Source organism: Mobula birostris, chromosome 25 (assembly GCF_030028105.1).
Source record: "Mobula birostris isolate sMobBir1 chromosome 25, sMobBir1.hap1, whole genome shotgun sequence".
NCBI lineage: Eukaryota > Metazoa > Chordata > Chondrichthyes > Myliobatiformes > Myliobatidae > Mobula > Mobula birostris.
This window is the reverse complement of record NC_092394.1, coordinates 51,208,148-51,227,322: the sequence shown is the minus strand read 5'-3', so window position 1 is coordinate 51,227,322 and position 19,175 is coordinate 51,208,148. Positions and strand designations below refer to the sequence as shown.

The 19,175-nt window shown below is 40.5% G+C and overlaps 2 protein-coding genes across 4 annotated transcripts in view; one reads left to right on the top strand and one right to left on the bottom strand.

Moving 5' to 3' along the window:
* LOC140187917 (sphingosine-1-phosphate transporter SPNS2-like) overlaps positions 1-3,036 on the top strand; it is a 109,546-nt gene extending 106,510 nt beyond the window's left edge. For all 3 annotated transcript variants that reach the window (XM_072243790.1, XM_072243789.1, XM_072243788.1), the window contains one exon: positions 360-3,036. The gene's annotated coding sequence lies outside the window, so the exon portion shown is untranslated. The remainder of the gene's footprint in view (positions 1-359) is intronic.
* An 8,934-nt stretch (positions 3,037-11,970) lies between these two features.
* Positions 11,971-19,175, bottom strand: part of mybbp1a (MYB binding protein (P160) 1a) — a 102,773-nt gene continuing 95,568 nt past the window's right edge. The window contains exons 25-27 of the mRNA XM_072243624.1: positions 18,843-18,944; positions 14,628-14,743; positions 11,971-12,657 (exon numbers count right to left, since the gene is read on the bottom strand). Of these exons, the coding sequence (XP_072099725.1) occupies positions 12,315-12,657; positions 14,628-14,743; positions 18,843-18,944 (561 nt within the window). The 3' untranslated portion in view covers positions 11,971-12,314. The remainder of the gene's footprint in view (positions 12,658-14,627; positions 14,744-18,842; positions 18,945-19,175) is intronic.

The following is a 19,175-nucleotide window of genomic DNA, read 5'->3' as shown; positions in this document are numbered from 1 at the left end:
GCTATGAAGGCATTGAAGGAAATGTAGGGCAACAAAAGGGGATAAGATTAGATTAGTGTAAGAATGAGTGTGTGAGGGTTGGTATGGACTCCTGGGCAAAAGGAACTGGTTCTGTGATGTATCTCTCTGTGATTCCAGTTTGTGTTGGTTTGTTGACAGTACTTTTATGTCATAGAATAAGGTTACCATTTACTTAAGATTTACAACACAGGATATGTCCACTTTATGCAGGATTCCAATGTCAGTATTTATGCTGTTCATGGCCTTGCCTTGCACCATGTAACTTGCTATTACTTTTTACTCTAGACATCCATCTTGCTTCCCTGTACTGAATACTTCTTTTCCCCTGCATATTTTAGGCTGGAACAGGTTCAGCCAGCTCCCAGATCAGCCACCTCGCCTTTGAACTACAATGTGGTTGCTGTAAACAGAACAAAGTTTTTCACCGCCAAGTAACAGGTCCATCTACTGCCAGGAAAGCGGTGAATCATCAGAAGAATGCCAGGAATGGCTCAGCCATAAGGAACTTTCCTTCGTAAAGGGCCAAATCTACAATTCTGGTCTTTTATTATTATGGAAACCTTTCTGTGAGACCATCTTTGCGTGTGTGTGCGTGTGTCTGTGTGTGTTCATCCCCCTCAGCGAGTTTATAGGTTGAGATCCGACATTTTTTTGTCAACCTCTGCTTCAGCACTGTGGGTTACTGTGACATGAAGGTGGCAAGGGCCACAGCTGAGATGCTCACCATATTGCACCCCTATTGTTACGAGGGGTTGAGGAAAGCACAATGTAGAAGTAACCTATAGGGCACCATCAATCAGTATTAAATATCACACAGTACATCAGAGTACAGTCACATTGATACACCAGTAAGGTGTGGAGGTGCTGCTAGTACAGGTGATAAGTGGTGAATTAAGCAGGAGGCATTACAGGTTTGAGAAATTGTTGGCATCACAAAGCAACACCAGAATCAGCTTCATAATCACTGACATACAGTATGTTGTTAAATTTGCTGTTTTACAACAGTTCAGTGCAAAACAGTAAGTTACTATAAAACTTAAATAAGGAATAAAGAAGCAGTGTTCATGGACCGTACAGAAAGCTGATGGTGGAGGGGAAGAAGCTGTTCCTAGCTGATAACAATGCAATCATTGACTTTTGAATGTGCACTAAAACAAAATCCCTTGATGTGAATGGAGATGCTCCAAGTAACCTCGTCCTTCGACAGCTACTGAAAAGTTTTATCCCATTGGGCCAACGGAAATGTAAAACTGTGGCGGGAGGGTTAGGGAACATGCAATGTTTGACAGTAATGGTAGAAAGAAAGAATGAATGAATGCTTTCTTCTTTTTCCAAGAACCAGTTTTCACTCCTTCCCATTGCTTCATCTTCTGAATTAGCGAGGGCCGACTGGGGATACGATGGTGCACCTGCGCTCGGAGCTCACGCTGGTATAGATAGATCTTGCTGGTCAGAACAAGTATCAACATCACATGCTTTGCGTACAAGCTGTACTGGGCCATCAACATTTCTGAATAGACTGGCATCTGCCAGTGCCTCTCACATACCAATTACCTTGTGTAAGGTGTCATCCGCAAAGGTCATTTCCTTAACCCTTGCACGTCAATCATCTCGTATTGTTACGACAACACGCACATATCCTCAGCAGAATTCAGGTGGAAGAACAAACATTGGGATGATTAATAGCAGGGGTTCCCAACCTTTTTCATGCCATAGACCAATACCATTAAAAGCAGGGGTCCAGACCACAGGTTGGGAACCCCTGATTTTTAGAAAAGTTCTTTCTCACCCACTGGTAGTCCTTATTTCCTTGATACGCAGACCAATGTCACTTTTCCACAATTCCTTCAATACCAAGAATGTATATAAAATGCACCTCTGGGGTTATTGTTGGCCAAATCATTTAATATGAATCGAAAAAGTCTTCTATTCTTGCATATTGCTGCAAATGCCCCTTGTAACATTGAAACTCAGTGCCATTTGTGATTGCAGCACCAGTGGTCATACAATTGTTGAACTGAAGACAATCCTTTATAGGTCTAAGTTTATGTGTGAGAATTTTTGGATAGATTTGTGGTTATAATAAAAAAAATAAAGGCTGAATGATCAGATTTCATCTCACTTACAAAAGATTCATAATCTTACATCACAATGGCTGATCAACAGAATAGATGTTGGATATGAAAGTAGGTTCTGTAATCAGATTATTTTCCCAGTGTAAGTTTCCCTAATTTCCATAATCATGGCCTTTCACTATTGTTTTAAGCAGTGCTCTAATTTTACTAACAAGAAAAAATATATACATTACAATTAAATATACTCCAGATTTGGATATTTACTTAAACACCTATCATCAGAGTCTTTAACTAAGGAGATAAAGCATTCATAGCCACAAAAGAAATACAGTCCTTGCTTGCCACTATCCAGAGCATATAAAAGCTAACATGCAGACACCATGTACTGAAGAGCATCAAAAATGAAACATCAAATCAGTGTGATGTTTCAGTTTGAGTTAAAGTGTTATATGGTGTATTCTGACATCTGAATTATTAACAAACTTACATCAACAGAACTACTTGTCTTCCATTTTCTGTATTTGATTTTTATCAAAAGAATTCTTTCACTTGTAATTATGTTTACAAGTTTATCAATCTAAAAATCTTAAGTATAACTGATGCCAAGTGCGGTTTATTTATTTGAAGAATATGGCACCACTGTCTCTATCCTTTCTGCAAGACTCCAAAGTGGTATTGCCTGATATTGTCAGCAACTATATCCTATACAATGGCTGACTCTTTTGTGTCATATGCATGTGTTCCTATACAAAATCCACTTGCACTGATCAAGTGTCTGATATTTCTTGTCAAACAAGAATTATTTTCTATAAAATTTCTATTTTATCTGATTATTTCAGGTATATTTTATTGTTTAAAGCCAAAATATATAACTTATACACAAGGTTGTAAGCTAAATTTATGTATAGTCAAGTAAATTAAATAAACAATTTCAATGAAATTTATTGCGTATTTCTCATGTTGTATACCTCATGGTCTCCAAAGCAAAACTGCATCAATATCCACGAGTAAAATATTTCATTAGAAGTACTCAGCAGAGTTTGTGCTTCCAGTTTTAGAACATCTCAGAATGAGTTTGAGATGCTGCATACATAAACCCGGACACCTGCACGTGTGAAGAGCAGAAAGGCAGGAAATCAAAATAATCATGGTTAGAGAACTCAAATCTTCTTTTTTGTGAAAACAAAAGTCTGCAGAAGGTGGCACGGAGTGCTCTGGGTTAGGAGATCCTGTAAAAAGGATTGACAGTGCAAGTCTCTAACTCTGTCTCAAAAACCATAATCTCTAATTACAACTCGCCCATCATCAAACTAACTCTTCCCATAACAGCACAAATTATACTGCAGGCTAATGGGTGTGAATTTAATTTTTTCCCCACTGATGTTTGAATTTGTACCATCATCTGTAAAATGAGTGGTAGCATGCTTCTGTTCAATACTTCAATAAGAACTAAGAATAGCAACCAGTACTATGAATTTACACATTATTCAACTATACTGTACGAAGACACGATAATAAGCCACCAATTTGGTTCTCTCAAGTGATGCTATGTCTTAGTTTGGAGAAAATTAGAAGTCGAACCTTTGAACCTATATTTGATTTTGAGAAAAGATGGGGCTCATTTGCTAGTTGTTATTATTTGAACTAATTGATAGATTTTTTCCACGATCTAATTGTAAATTTTTTGCTATATTTTCTTCCCTTGCTGGCAGTTTGATGTTTATTTTTAGAAGCTTTTTGGATGATGCATGGATCCAGGGTTGTACACCTAATGGGTTCTTGTTTTCCTCGCTTTTTCTGCTTAGTAGGTTTTTTTCGTTATCACAAATTTTTTTTCCCCAATCTTTAAGATAATGTCTTTTTTGAGACATTGTAAGTGTTGTTACTTCAATGTACTCGTATTACTTCTTTTGTATAATATAACAATAAAAAGATTTGAAAAGAAAGATAAGCCACCAGTTTAACTCAAAGTCAATTGCAATTATCTTTCACTGTATGTAACAAAAAGTTCATGATACCTCTAAACCTATTTCCTCAGAAGCTTCTGGCCAGATTACTGACCAACCAAAATCCAGCAAATCAACCACTACCACCTCATCAATCAATGAATTTAAAACAATCATCTGTATGGAGTTGACAATAATGTTCCTGACAAACTATGAACAGAAATCTACATACAAACCACTTGGTATAGTTGGGATCTTCAGTTGTGTCATTAGTTTCTCAACGTAGCCACTGTTTTAAATGTACAAAATCAATATATACAAGGAAAGAGTATAACACAACTTATTGAGTAACAGACTAATTTCTCCACATCAGAATCTTATAACCTGACAGGTACTTTTCCCAGAATCATATTGGTAAGTGATGGACATGTTCACAAAATAAATTAAAGGACAAATGTTCCTCTAGTATGTTTTCCCTACATTTTTAAAGACAGCAAACTAACCATGCAGCTGGTTTGGAAGTAGATGCAACTTTATCCCCTTTCCTCGTGATGTCTGTATTTTGGGAGGAAGCTATAACAGGAGGATTAGAAATTTACAATTTCTCTAAATGAGTGCCTAAAGTAGGGAGGCTACTGCTGCTTGCTGCTTCACGAAGAGATTGAAGAGATGTTTCTAAACGGAGGCATTAAACGCACTAACCAGAAAGCCCGAGATCCTTCTGAGTGCAAGGAAAGCCAATTTGAGAGATCTGTTGAAAACCAGTAAATTTTGGACAGTAATTATTTCCCCAGCAAGAAAGTCAGTAACCAGAGGATAAGAGCAGAGAGGTGCGGCCACATTGTACAGTACTTTCAAAGAGCTGGAATGGACACCAAGAGCCAAAGGCCTTCTACTGTGCTGCAGTATTTTAGAAAATGAAATATTTGTGGAGTCTGCCCAAGACATTACAGAAAGCAAAGGGCATAATACTTTGTCACTGTAATAGGCTTAATAGTTCTGTCAGCAAATGACTTACAATATCACCCAAGTTAAATGATGTAACAGTAAGTTGCCGTATGTGTTATATCCAAACAAGCATACAACTGACATTAAGAATCTAAGAGTTTGCTGTTTATTTTTTACAATACTTAGCAGCATTGAATATTAAAATACTCTCCAACTCCAAATGAAAATATCATTAGAGTGTTTCTAAACATTACAGATAATGTTGGCTGAAAGCTGATATATTTTTTTTAAATTCCTCACTATTTCGTTTCAATTCTGGGTAATTTACCACCACACCAGACAAGGCACCACGAAGTGTCTGTACAGGCAGTATGAACATTTGTCCATAAATACAAATGGATCACAGCCAAGATGCACGTCTGTAATTAAAGATCAATTATATACACGTTATGGCTCGGAATGATCACATGCTCCATTCCGTGTGACCAGGAGATTCAGGGCAACAGCGAGTCCGCTCCGAAGACTTGTGCAACCCTGTACATACCACACCTCTTCCAGTATACAATGGGTATTCTCAGCTGTGTAATCCTTAGACAGCCACAGCTCCAATGTATTGTTTCATCAGTAGTGCCAAAACAAAATACGACAGATGTTGGAAACGTGAAATAAAGAGGGAAATTGCAGGAAGTACTTAGCAGGCTAATCAGAATGTGGGGTCAGATAGAAACATAGAAACATAGAAAATAGGTGCAGGAGTAGGCCATTCGGCCCTTTGAACCTGCACCGCCATTTATTATGATCATGGCTGATCATCCAACTCAGAACATCGCCCCAGCCTTCCCTCCATACCCCCTGACCCCCGTAGCCACAAGGGCCATATCTAACTCCCTCTTAAATATAGCCAATGAACTGGCCTCAACTGTTTCCTGTGGCAGAGAATTCCACAGATTCACCACTCTCTGTGTGAAGAAGTTTTTCCTAATCTCGGTCCTAAAAGGCTTTCCCTCTATCCTCAAACTGTGACCCCTCGTTCTGGACTTCCCCAACATCGGGAACAATCTTCCTGCATCTAGCCTGTCCAATCCCTTTAGGATCTTATATGTTCCAATCAGATCCCCCCTCAATTCTATAAATTCCAACGATTACAAGCCCAGTTCATCCATTCTTTCTTCATATGAAAGTCCTGCCATCCCAGGAATCAATCTGGTGAACCTTCTCTGTACTCCCTCTATGGCAAGGATGTCTTTCCTCAGATTAGGGGACCAAAACTGCACACAATACTCCAGGTGTGGTCTCACCAAGGCCTTGTACAACTGCAGTAGTACCTCCCTGCTCCTGTACTCAAATCCTCTCGCTATAAATGCCAGCATACCATTCGCCTTTTTCACTGCCTGCTGTACCTGCATGCCCACTTTCAATGACTGGTGTATAATGACACCCAGGTCACGTTGAACCTCCCCTTTTCCTAATCGGCCACCATTCAGATAATAATCTGTTTTCCTATTTTTGCCACCAAAGTGGATAACTTCACATTTATCCACATTAAATTGCATCTGCCATGAATTTGCCCACTCACCCAACCTATCCAAGTCACCCTGCATCCTCTTAGCATCCTCCTCACAGCTAACACTGCCACCCAGCTTCGTGTCATCCGCAAACTTGGAGATGCTGCATTTAATTCCCTCATCCAAGTCATTAATATATATTGTAAACAACTGGGGTCCCAGCACTGAGCCTTGCGGTACCCCACTAGTCACCGCCTGCCATTCTGAAAAGGTCCCGTTTATTCCCACTCTTTGCTTCCTGTCTGCTAACCAACTCTCCACCCACACCAATACCTTACCCCCAATACCGTGTGCTTTAAGTTTGCACACTAATCTCCTGTGTGGGACCTTGTCAAAAGCCTTCTGAAAATCCAAATATACCACATCCACTGGTTCTCCCCTATCCACTCTACTAGTTACATCCTACAAAAATTCTATGAGATTCGTCAGACATGATTTTCCTTTCACAAATCCATGCTGACTTTGTCCGATCATTTCACCGCTTTCCAAATGTGCTGTTATCACATCCTTGATAACTGACTCCAGCAGTTTCCCTACCACCGACGTTAGGCTAACCGGTCTATAATTCCCCGGTTTCTCTCTCCCTCCTTTTTTAAAAAGTGGAGTTACATTAGCCACCCTCCAATCCTCAGGAACTAGTCCAGAATCTAACGAGTTTTGAAAAATTATCACTAATGCATCCACTATTTCTTGGGCTACTTCCTTAAGCACCCTGGGATGCAGACCATCTGGCCCTGGGGATTTATCTGCCTTCAATCCTTTCAATTTACCTAACACCACTTCCCTACTAACATGTATTTCGCTCAGTTCCTCCATCTCACTGGACCCTCTGTCCCCTACTATTTCTGGAAGATTATTTATGTCCTCCTTAGTGAAGACAGAACCAAAGTAATTATTCAATTGGTCTGCCATGTCCTTGCTCCCCATAATCAACTCACCTGTTTCTGCCTGCAGGGGACCTACATTTGTGTTTACCAGTCTTTTCCTTTTTACATATCTATAAAAGCTTTTACAGTCCGTTTTTATGTTGCCTGCCAGTTTTCTCTCATAATCTTTTTTCCCCTTCCTAATTAAGCCCTTTGTCCTCCTCTGCTGAACTCTGAATTTCTCCCAGTCCTCAGGTGAGCCACTTTCTCTGGCTAATTTGTATGCTGCTTCTTTGGAATTGATACTATCCCTAATTTCTCTTGTCAGCCACGGGTGCACTACCTTCCTTGATTTATTCTTTTGCCAAACTGGGATGAACATTTGTTGCAGTTCATCCATGCAACCTTTAAATGCTTGCCATTGCATATCCACCGTCAATCCTTTAAGTGTCATTTGCCAGTCTATCTTAGCTAATTCACGTCTCATACCTTCAAAGTTGCCCCTCTTTAAGTTCAGAACCTTTGTTTCTGAATTAACTATGTCACTCTCCATCTTAATGAAGAATTCCACCATATTATGGTCACTCTTACCCAAGGGGCCTCTCACGACAAGATTGCTAATTAACCCTTCCTCATTGCTCAAAACCCAGTCCAGAATAGCCTGCTCTCTAGTCGGTTCCTCGACATGTTGGTTCAAAAAACCATCCCGCATACATTCCAAGAAATCCTCTTCCTCAGCACCTTTACCAATTTGGTTCACCCAATCTACATGTAGACTGAAGTCACCCATTATAACTGCTGTTCCTTTATTGCACACATTTCTAATTTCCTGTTTAATACCATCTCCGACCTCACTACTACTGTTAGGTGGCCTGTACACAACTCCCACCAGCGTCTTCTGCCCCTTAGTGTTACGCAGCTCTACCCATATCGATTCCACATCTTCCCAGCTTATGTCCTTCCTTTCTATTGCGTTAATCTCTTCTTTAACCAGCAACGCCACCCCACCTCCCCTTCCTTCATGTCTATCCCTCCTGAATATTGAATATCCCTGAACGTTGAGCTCCCATCCCTGGTCACCCTGGAGCCATGTCTCTGTGATCCCAACTATATCATAATCATTAATAACAATCTGCACTTTCAATTCATCCACCTTATTACGAATGCTCCTTGCATTGACACACAAAGCCTTCAGGCGCTCTTTTACAACTCTTTTAGCCCTTATACAATTATGCTGAAAAGTGGCCCTTTTTAATGCTTGCCCTGGATTTGTCGGCCTGCCACTTTTACTTTTCTCCATCGTACTTTTTGTTTCTACCCTCACTTTACACCCCTCTGCCTCTCTGCACTGGTTCCCATCCCCCTGTAGTGAACTAACCTCCTCACGCCTAGCCTCTTTAATTTGATTCCCACCCCCCAACCATTCTAGTTTAAAGTCAATTTGGTAATTTTTATTAAATCAATGAATACAGCTTGTCCTGCTGAGTATGTGCAGAGACAAATGTGCAGAGTCCTATTTTTAATGAGCCCTACCCTTCACAAACACCACCCATCCTTATACCTCTGTCTCCAAACTCCCATAAAGATTTCCATTGTTCTCTCCACTTTAAACAGGCTTTGCTTCTAAGTTTTTCCCAGTTCTGATGGAAGCTTATCAATCTAAAACATAAATCACTTTCTTTCTGCCTGACCTGCTGTGTATTTTCCATGGATGCCCTTGGTTGTTTTGCTTTTAGGTAATAAATGCAATGCTTTTGTAAAAAGTCATTTTCTTGTGGACCTTTACATCACCAGATTACCACCCACTTCTCCCAATCCCTCAGTGGATTGAAAAACTTACAAGGCTAGAGCAGGGAAGATTCACAGCCACAACAAAATATACTTGGGTTAAACTGGTGTGAGCTACCTCCAACTCTCCTAGACAATGGGAGAATAGAAGCAGAGCTCCCCAACTCTCCTAGACAATGGGAAAGTATAAGCAGAGCTCATTCCCAGATCCCTTTGGCAAAGTATATGAAATCATGATGATAAATACTATCAGCACTGAGACTATATTGATTTTTTTTTGGAAAGTGGAAGAGACTTTAACTATTGTCTACCACACGCTTGAATTACCAATGGCACCAATACCATTCAACAAGTACTGAAGCTGGCCAATAAAGAGAAAAACATACACAAAATGCCGGAGGAACTTAGTAGGTCAGGAAGCATCTATGGGAAAAGAGTAAACAGGAGATGTTTTGGGCTGAGACACTTCATCAGGATTCAGAAGTTCTAGTCTTTGTGATTCAATAGATCTAATTAAAGTATCTAGGTATCTACCTCTTTGCAAGAAGCAATTGCTGTCCCATCCAGAAAAGATTAAGTTGTTGGTCGTTTGATTATCCCAACGTTCCAACTGAGTATGCTATAATTGGGCCATGAGGATAGGCTCTGTCACCAGGACAGATGTTCCATTTACACGGCAGCAGTAACAAGGCAGGGTTGATAGCTAATGAAATGTGTATCCATGAAATAGCACAGAACAGTTTCAATGGAGGGGTAACCATCTCAACCCATGATGAATAATTGATCTTGAGTTTCATGCACATATACACCACTAATCTACAGATTCCTGCCTGTATTGCTTAATTCTAAGGATACATATATGCTTGATGGAATCACAAACACCCAAATAATATTTGGTCTTAAACACTGGGCATTAGCAGGCTAGTTAGCTTTTAGAACCTCACATCACTATACTCCTCATTCATGCATCTCTCTAAAGACAGGTATCATAATCAATCCACCTCATTCCAGCCCCTACCAACCAATTCACAGATCTGAGACCTAGAGCAGTGTCTATTATTCAAAATCAATTAGGCATTAAATCTAAGGGAATACTCGTGAAAAAGAGCAGATAGGACCAATAGGGTGGATAATGTAAAGTGAGAGGAGGCTTCTGAGGGCCACGAGCACTTCCTTGACCTATTGGACTAAAAGGCCTACATCTGTGCCAAACGTTTTACAAAAAACTTAGCATTAACGGCTCAGTAACAATGGAAGGTGGTCATGGCTAACCAGCTTCTGACAGTCAATCTGCCCCTTCTGAAAGCACCAGCAGCTTGAAGAGCTATGTGCTTTATTGTCCTGGTGCTTTCAGAGGGCAGTGATGTGCATTAGATCGAGACACAAGTGTCAGCCATCTCTCCAGAGACATTGTCCTTTTTTGAGTTATTGAAAGGCGAGCACACGTGCTTCATAAGGCTGTCTCCTCAAAATTCAATGCTAGAAAGTACAACTGACATTACTGACGTGCATCACTGCACACCGTGCTGCAGTCTAGATTTCAGACCTTGAGATCTGTATCAGATTTAAGCATACAATTAAATTTGACATTCTTCAGCTTTCTTGTTGTAAAAAGAAATCAATTGCAGCTGCACACAGAGCTGAGCAGTCATTTTCAGCCAATATGGACAAGACTAATAAAAGCCTTTAGGGGTTAGATATTAAAACTCTGGTTGCACTAGGATTACAGGCCAGCATAACTGCAACCGGACCGGACAACTACCAGTGTGTCTACATTCAATATATGTAAAGCTGAAAGAATAAAGCGAAATCCTCAAGCATGTGGCACAGACCAGCATAACTATAACTGGACTGGACAATTAGTGCATCACTGGCCAGTGAGTCTACGTTCAATATATGTAGAGCAGAAAGAATAAAGCATGTGGTTCGGGTACTTCTCCCCATTTAAGGACTTGCTTGAAAAAATTCAGCATAAATACAACTGCAATATCTGAAGTAGAGGTCTTTTACCTCTTAAATTGCTGAAGCAAGTCCGACTTTGTGGTTCCTACTTTGTCTAGAACCACTGGCAAAGGGTTTTAATGCAGAACCTGCTAACTCTGCTGTGTGGAATGGTGGTGAAAGCAAACTCAATTTACTGAGTGGAAAAAAGCATCACTACCAGTTAATGGATGTGAAGCAGTAGATGTCCAAGTCTAAGAAAGGTACGCATACACAGAAGCAAGGCGACCATGGGGCCACTGAAGCCCGTGAACAGGATACACCCAGGTAATTTTCAACATTGGGTGGATGCCTGTGTTGTACTAAAATTACTTCAACATCTACTCCACCACAATACTGCAATTTTCCTCTAGGAGTGGAGTAAATTTTTTAAGTTAACTGGAAAACTGTCCAACACATGGCAATTATATTCCAGAGGCAAGGTCACTCAAATCTCAGCAGCTGAGCTACTGTGTCCAGACGATATACCTGGAGACTGAGCTTTAAGCCATCATCAGCTCTTTCATGGAAGAGTCCTAAACAAAACATCTGACAGGTGAAAGACTTTAGTTTTAGAAGTGACCCAAAAGGGAAATTCTGCCCCTTGATCCTGGTGTAGGAGTTGGGAGCACAGTCCCTAAAAGCTGCTTCACAAGAACAGGTGAAGCCACTTACTCAAGGCGTCACTGATTCCACCATATTCTGACATATCTGTCCTTTACCTCCATTGAAATGCTTTGCTTCTCATCGCTTAGTACTCTCACCTGAAACAGGGAGCAGATTAAGATAATAACCACTCTTTTTATTTTAAAAAGTCCAATATGAACAAAATATTTTCGGAGGGGAAGACAAAAGCACAGCCAAATCCCCTATCCACTCAGTTTAGCACTCATGTGCTTAAAATGATAAAGGTAGAACAAGTCCAGTTGAGTATCGAATTCCAAGAAAGGAAACATACTTTAAAATTTTGATTTAAAACTCATCAGACAAGTGGTGGAGATGTCCAAGAAAGTCTGGAATCAATCTTCTTTCACTCTTCATTTACAATTTTTTCAACAATTACCCTCCTGCTCTGCCTCCTTGCTTTCTTTGATTTTCCCTCTTCACCTTTGCCTATTAGCAAACCTAATTGATATGGCTTGTCTTCTTCAAACCTTTTCTCGGCTTTTTAGCTGTGGGTTCCTGGTTTGTCCCTGAATTGCCTGCCGCTTTCCCACCTGGATTCTTCTTCCTCTTCTTTTTGTTTTTCCTTTTGCCCACACTTTCACCTGTGGTCTTTGGAACCTCATCCAATTTCCCTTCAGGGTTTTCTTTCCCTGTCCGCTCATTCTCTTGGGTTGGCATTTTCTTTTTCTTCCGGTTCTTCCGTTTCTTGGATTCTGGGAGAAATCCTTTCTTTTTCTTTGGAGCTCCCTCTGCTGCTACTGGACTTAGCAGCTGTGCTTTTATCTTCTCTTTCTTTGGTTTGCTGGTGGGAGTGAAGAACAGGTTAGTACAGCAGTCAAAGACTATCCTCCAAAAGCTACAAGGAATGTTATAAAAGGACAATTGACCATGCCAAATTCTCTTGATAGCCGGGGGGGGGGGGGGGGGGGGGGGGTAGAGAGGAGCATGGATCAGGTTACTTATGAAAACCTCAGAAATTATTTCATAAAAGTTAAAAAAAAAAGTAACACAATTTGGTAGAGGAGCATGATATTAATGCCAACAGTCTGGTCTACACCAAGTCCAATCGATCATATCAGACCCATGCATCAATTCTATCCATCTCCCTTACCAAACGAAACACCAGTCTCAGTTCTAAAGCCTTCGGTGATCAGTCTGGATGTACATTGGAATCACTTTGCTGTTCAGCTCCCTGTTTAGTGCTTGAAGCAGGTAACCTCACTTTTTTCTGCATTGATTTCTTTTATTCATAGTTTTGCTGCTAAGTTTCCTAAATTCCTCTTCTGATTACAAAGTCTGCACCTTCTAAACTTCACCTGGATCTTTTATTCTCTCCAACTTAATCAACATCAAAAATATTTATGACCAAAAGTTTCCTTCCTAGTGTGTCGCACCAGACAGTCAGCCATTCTTGTCTGGCGTGTAGTATTAGGATTGGTCTCCTTTCAGATTAACCGGGTCACGATATGAACGTTCCTGACTCAACCCTTGTTGTTTTTTTTACGAGGCCGAGTGGCTAGCTCGACGCTCAACCCGGCACAAATAGAAAGCGTGCTCAGGGGCTGGCCTGACTTGGATTCTAACTCGGGAGCCTGCGTTCCGAAGTCCGGTGCTGATGCCATTGTGCCACCAGCCAGCCATGACCAAAAGCTGTGATCCCTGTTCAGGACTATTTGCAACTCCTTTTCACTCTGTTCTACACTATGCTAAGTTCTTCCATTGCTATTCACCTCCTCTAATATTGATGCCAATTGACTTTTTTTTACCCTAGATTTATTCTCAGTTCCTTCTAAACGTTTTATCTTCAAATCTAGTACACTAGTCATTCAAGGGTGACTTCCTAAAATTATGTCTTATTTACCCTAATGCAGTTTCCACTGTTCAATACGGTGACAAATGCACTGGATTGTGCTTCTTATGGCTTATTCGTAAGCACACCATAAGAAATCTATTCCTTCATCCCTACCACTTCTGCCTTCATAATATTAGGCTGGGGAAACGCTGTACAACTAAAAGCATCTCAATTTGCTTGTATTGTTCCTTCTTCCCCTTCTTCCACTGTTACTTGACCTATATGTTGCAGCATTGATATTTTTCTATGCTTATCTCTATCCACATGGATATCAGTGAGACTGAAATGGAATCAGTGTCATTTTTATACTACCTTGTCACACACTTACTCCACCTCCCCTTTATCTTCCTCCATCACTTCTAAATACTTAATCATCTTTATTTCAGGTCCAGTTGGTTCATTGTTACATACACCAGGGTACAATGAAATTTCTCACTTGTGTGAAGGTACAACAATAAATACAGCAACGAATGCAAAACAGCAAATGCTATAGTGACCTAATTTATCATATCCAATAGTCCCTTCTGTATCAGGTTCCAAATTCCAGCTCTTCTGTTCCAGAGTTTAGCTTACTTTTTAAAACAACAGATCCTCTCACTTTAATTTTTAAGCATTCTTCCATTTTACTTAATCCATTTTATGCTTACAGTTCACATTATCCCTTTTATGCCTAAATTTAATGGCTTTAATGTTTGCACTGTGAGTATTAATCAACATCCTCTTCCCCAACAGCCTTATCATTGTTGGCTCTATTTTTAAATTTCACTCTTACATCCACTTAAATGTATGCGCTGCTATACAAGAAAATTCCACAGTAACAGGGTTGGTTACAGATGGATATGTTGGGTATTGACTGGAGATACACGGGAAAACGTCCACTTTAGAAACCAACCAGAAAGGGAATGAGATGAGATTCTTACTTGAATCCAAGAAGCTGCATTATATGCCAGTACAATTGGGAGATCTTGCCAAAATCCTCCAGCTGTTCCAGTGACTGTAGGACAGGAATCAGTTCGGTTACTGAGATATCGAGCTTCTGTAAAACAAAATGCTTGTGTAAAGGACCATTTAGCAGAAAGGCCAACCGGACACAAAATGGAACATGGGGGAAAGTACTTCAGGTTGATTAATCATAATATGTGTAATTAATATGTAAGTATCCTGACAAGCTGCATCATGGGCTGGTACAGTAATTGGAATGTGCAGGGAGTAGTGGACTCTGATGCCCAATGCATCACTGGCACATCCCTCCCCACCACTGGTAACATCTACAGAAAGCACTCCCAAGGTGACAACATCTATCATTAAAGCTCCTCATGCTCTGGGCCATGCGATTTTCTCACAGGTACTATTGGGCAGGAGGTTATGTGAAGCCCCACAACATCAAGTTCTTGAACCATCTGGTACAACCCCAATTACTACTTCAGTAGGGCAAATATGACCATTTTTATCTACAATGGATATCTTTTTTAAAAAATTTCTAATTGTGTTCACTCTTGTACAATGTGTATAATTAATATCCAATTGACATTTCGGTTGTAAATGCAGTGTTTCTGATGTTATGTGCCCATGGTGCTGTCTCAAGTTTTTTATTGCACATGTATAACAATAAACTCAGCCTTGGTTTATATTACAGTTTTCATGAAATCAGAACAACTCAACCCACTTTACATTGTAAAAGTTACAATGTGATATTCTCCATCACATATTCTGGAGATTTAATTCAAGAAGCATGCAGACACCAGACACTCATACTATTGTGGATAGGGGCAGAAATGGCTAATACAAGGGGGCATAATTTTAAGGTGATTGGCAAAAAGTATGGGGGGAGGGTAATGTCAGAGTGAAGTTCTTTATACAGAGAGTGATGGGTGCCTGGGGTAGTGGTAGTAGAGGAAGATACATTAGGGACATTTAAGAAACACTTACATAAACACATGGATGATAAAAAAGGAGGGCAATGTAGGAGAGAATGGATAGATTGATCCTAGAGTAGATTAAGAAGCCGGCACAACATCGTAGGCTGAAAGACCTGTATCATGCTATGTTCCAATGTGTTACCAGAGCAGCCTATGTGACAGACCTGGAGCAGACAAATCTAAACCTTTATGCCTTTATCTACCCATTCATTATCCACCTCACAGCAGTTCATCACACCTGAAGCATGAAAAGGTAAATGCTTCCAAAAGTAAAATCATCATTTGAACAGCAGGATAGCATTGCTTAAGTTGAAATAAAAAGCTGCAAACCATCAGCCCGCATTGTGAAGTGGTGGCGCAGAGTCAAACTGAAGACCTGTATTTATGTATAAATGAGTTCCCAAAGGAGCTTACAACCAATAATGTACTAATCGCTTTAGTAATCTAGGAATCTGTCAATTTGTGCAATGCAAGAAAGAAATGAAAATGACTAGATCATCTGCTCAGAGAGGAATAAATATTGACTAGGACACCAACACATCTATGACAGGAGAGATTTTACAGTATTGTGCAAAAGTCTAGAGAGAGAGAGAGATTATATATATATATATATAAATAAACTAGGCTGCCTAAGACTAATACAGTACTGTATTAGTTTACGTGCAGTGGAGAGGGAGTTTGGAGCAAGGACATTGGGAATGGAAGGGTTGAGCACCATGGGAGGTGTGTAGGACTGGTAGTAGAGAAGGAGTGCTGGGCGAAGGATGCCATGGGTGCAGGCACACCTAGCCCCGAGACTCCAGGCAAGATCACTTGATTCCAAATAACTGGTTCATTGATCAAAGGAAAGCTCCTGGGAGTTCACATCACAGGTAACCTCACCTGGTCCCTCACCATCACTTCCCTGAACGAGGCGACATGCAGCACCTCCACTTCATAGTAGATTGAGGCAAACAAGGCATCCCCCCCCCCCCCCACCTTAACTACATTTTACAGGAGCACTATTGATAGCGTCCTGATAAGTTGCATCTCCATCTGGTGTGGGAGCAGTTGACCGTCGGACCAGAAGTCCCTACAAAGGACTATGACAACTGAAAGGAACATAGGGGTCTCCCCAACATTCTTCAGGGACAATTATCAGGAGCGCTGTGTACGCAGGGCCCTAAGAATTATTAAAGATCCCACCCATCCAGCATCCTCTTTGACTTTCTACCATCGGGGAGGAGACTATGATGCATAAAACCAAAACTGGTCATGACGAGAAAGCTTCTTCCCCCAAGCTGTTAGGCTTCTGAACTCCCTGCCACATTGTATTTGAGGTGACACTAGTTAATCAGTTCCATACCTTACAATATTTAAGATTAATGCACTTCGGTTTGTCATTTATGTGTGATTATCCTCATCTTGATAAGTGATCGTTTTGTGTACTGTTGTGCCGTACCCTTGTTCAGAGAAACACTGTCTTGTTTCTATATACATTATTTCGTATATATATATATGTATATAGTTAAATGACAATAAACTTGACTTGACTGGGCTATAGAATGTCCCTCTGGTGCATCCCACTCTCTCGTCTCTCCTTTCCCTTTTTCCCCAACCATGATTCCCCTCTCCCTGCCCTTCCCACCCTCAGTGCACAATAGAGTCCACAACACACACACACATGCACCTATGACTTTTGACAGTGCTGTATATCTACATGGAGGCAGTCTTCTGTTTCAGGACTTAAAGAACTTTCCCTCCAAAATATTACAAATAAAGTTTATATACAGCAAAGACATTTAGGACACGTCCATCTCTACATTCATTGCACCATCAATTCACCAATACATCCTTTCATTATGCATCAACACCATTCAGGTTTGCTCCTTAATCAATCTACCTGCAAAGTGTTTGAGAAGCTATTACATAGAAGACCCAACCTTTTAGTATCCCGAGGCAGTAGGACCCTAGATTTCTACACCTCAGTCAGTAGCACTCCCAGTACAATAACAAAATGACATGTGCAAATTAGTGCTCAAAGCCTTGAACTCTCACTTCTGAAGGTGCCTCCAAAAGAGGAAACTCTGCAAATATTCTACACTGAAAAGAACTTTAAAGACAGGCCAAATTATTTACTGACATATTAATTGCAAATTAGAAGCTTTCACACCATCAAGGACTTGGCTCTCCTTAACCCAAGGGACTCTCCAATACATAGCCATTGTTCTTTATTCTTTATTCTCTATGTCAACAAGATCAAGGAGCTGATTATTGACTTCAGGAGGAGGAAAACGGAGGTCCATGAGCCAGTCCACATCAGGGATCAGAGGTGGAGAGGGTCAGCAACTTTAAATTTCTTGGTATTAGCATTTCAGAGGACCTCACGAAGAAAGCATGGCAGCACCTCTACTTCCTCAGAAGTTTGCTAAGATTCAGTGTGATATCCAAAACTTTGACAAACTTCTATAGATGTGTGGTGGAGAGTATATTGACTGGCTGCATCACAGCCTGGTATAGAAACACCAATGCCCTTGAACAGAAAATCCTACAAAAAGTAATGAATATGGCCCAGTCCATCATGGGTAAAGCCCTCCCCACTATTGAGTACATCTACACGGAGCGTTGTTGGAGGAAAGCAGCATCCATCATCAGGGATCCCCACCACTCATGCTCTCTTCTTGCTGCTGCCATCGGGAAGGTGGTACAGGAGCTTCCGGACTCACACCACCAGGTTCAGGAAGTTATTACCCTACATCCATCAGGCTGTTGAACCAGATGGGACAACTTCACTTGCCCCATCACTGAACTGTTCCCATAACCTACGGCCTCACTTCCAAGGACTCTTCATCTCATGTTCTCAGTATTTATTGCTTATTTATTTATTTATTCCTCCCTTCCCTTTTGTATTTGCAGTTTGTTGTCTGGTTTTTCATTGATTCTACCGAGGACTCAGTACAGCGCATTACATTATTATGGTCATTAGATTTATTGAGTACGCCCATAAGAAATTTCAGGGTTGTATATGGTGACATACATGTACTTTGATGATAATTTTACTTTGAACTTTGTTCCTGCAGTAAACCATCGAAGCCATACACAGACTAATTAGGGCATAGCATAGGGAATTAAGTGTTGATGCAATAATTTCTGATGCAAGCTTTCTAACAACAATAGAAAAGATATTTCAGTTAAGGGTTTGGAGCAAACCAATTTTTATGTTTTGTTTTCTTTTACCTGTTGAGTGACAGTCTTGATAAGGAAATGGGCCAACTCCAAGCATTTTCTCACTTCTTCCTGCTCCACCTTTAGTTTGACAGAAGTCACCGTCTTCAAACACTGTGAAGGAGGAATGAAGACAACATAAAGATTTGCAATATACCTAGAAAACAACATTATATTTTTTCCCTCAGATATAAATGCTTGGCCCCTGCACACTGTCAAGGCACCTTGGTACATCAGACCACCCCTCTAATGCCCCTTTCTCTACTCCTTGAAGACTCTGACTGGATTTTCAAATTCTCATCCAAGTTCAAGGCTTCTACATAGCTTTATATCTTTGCTACATCC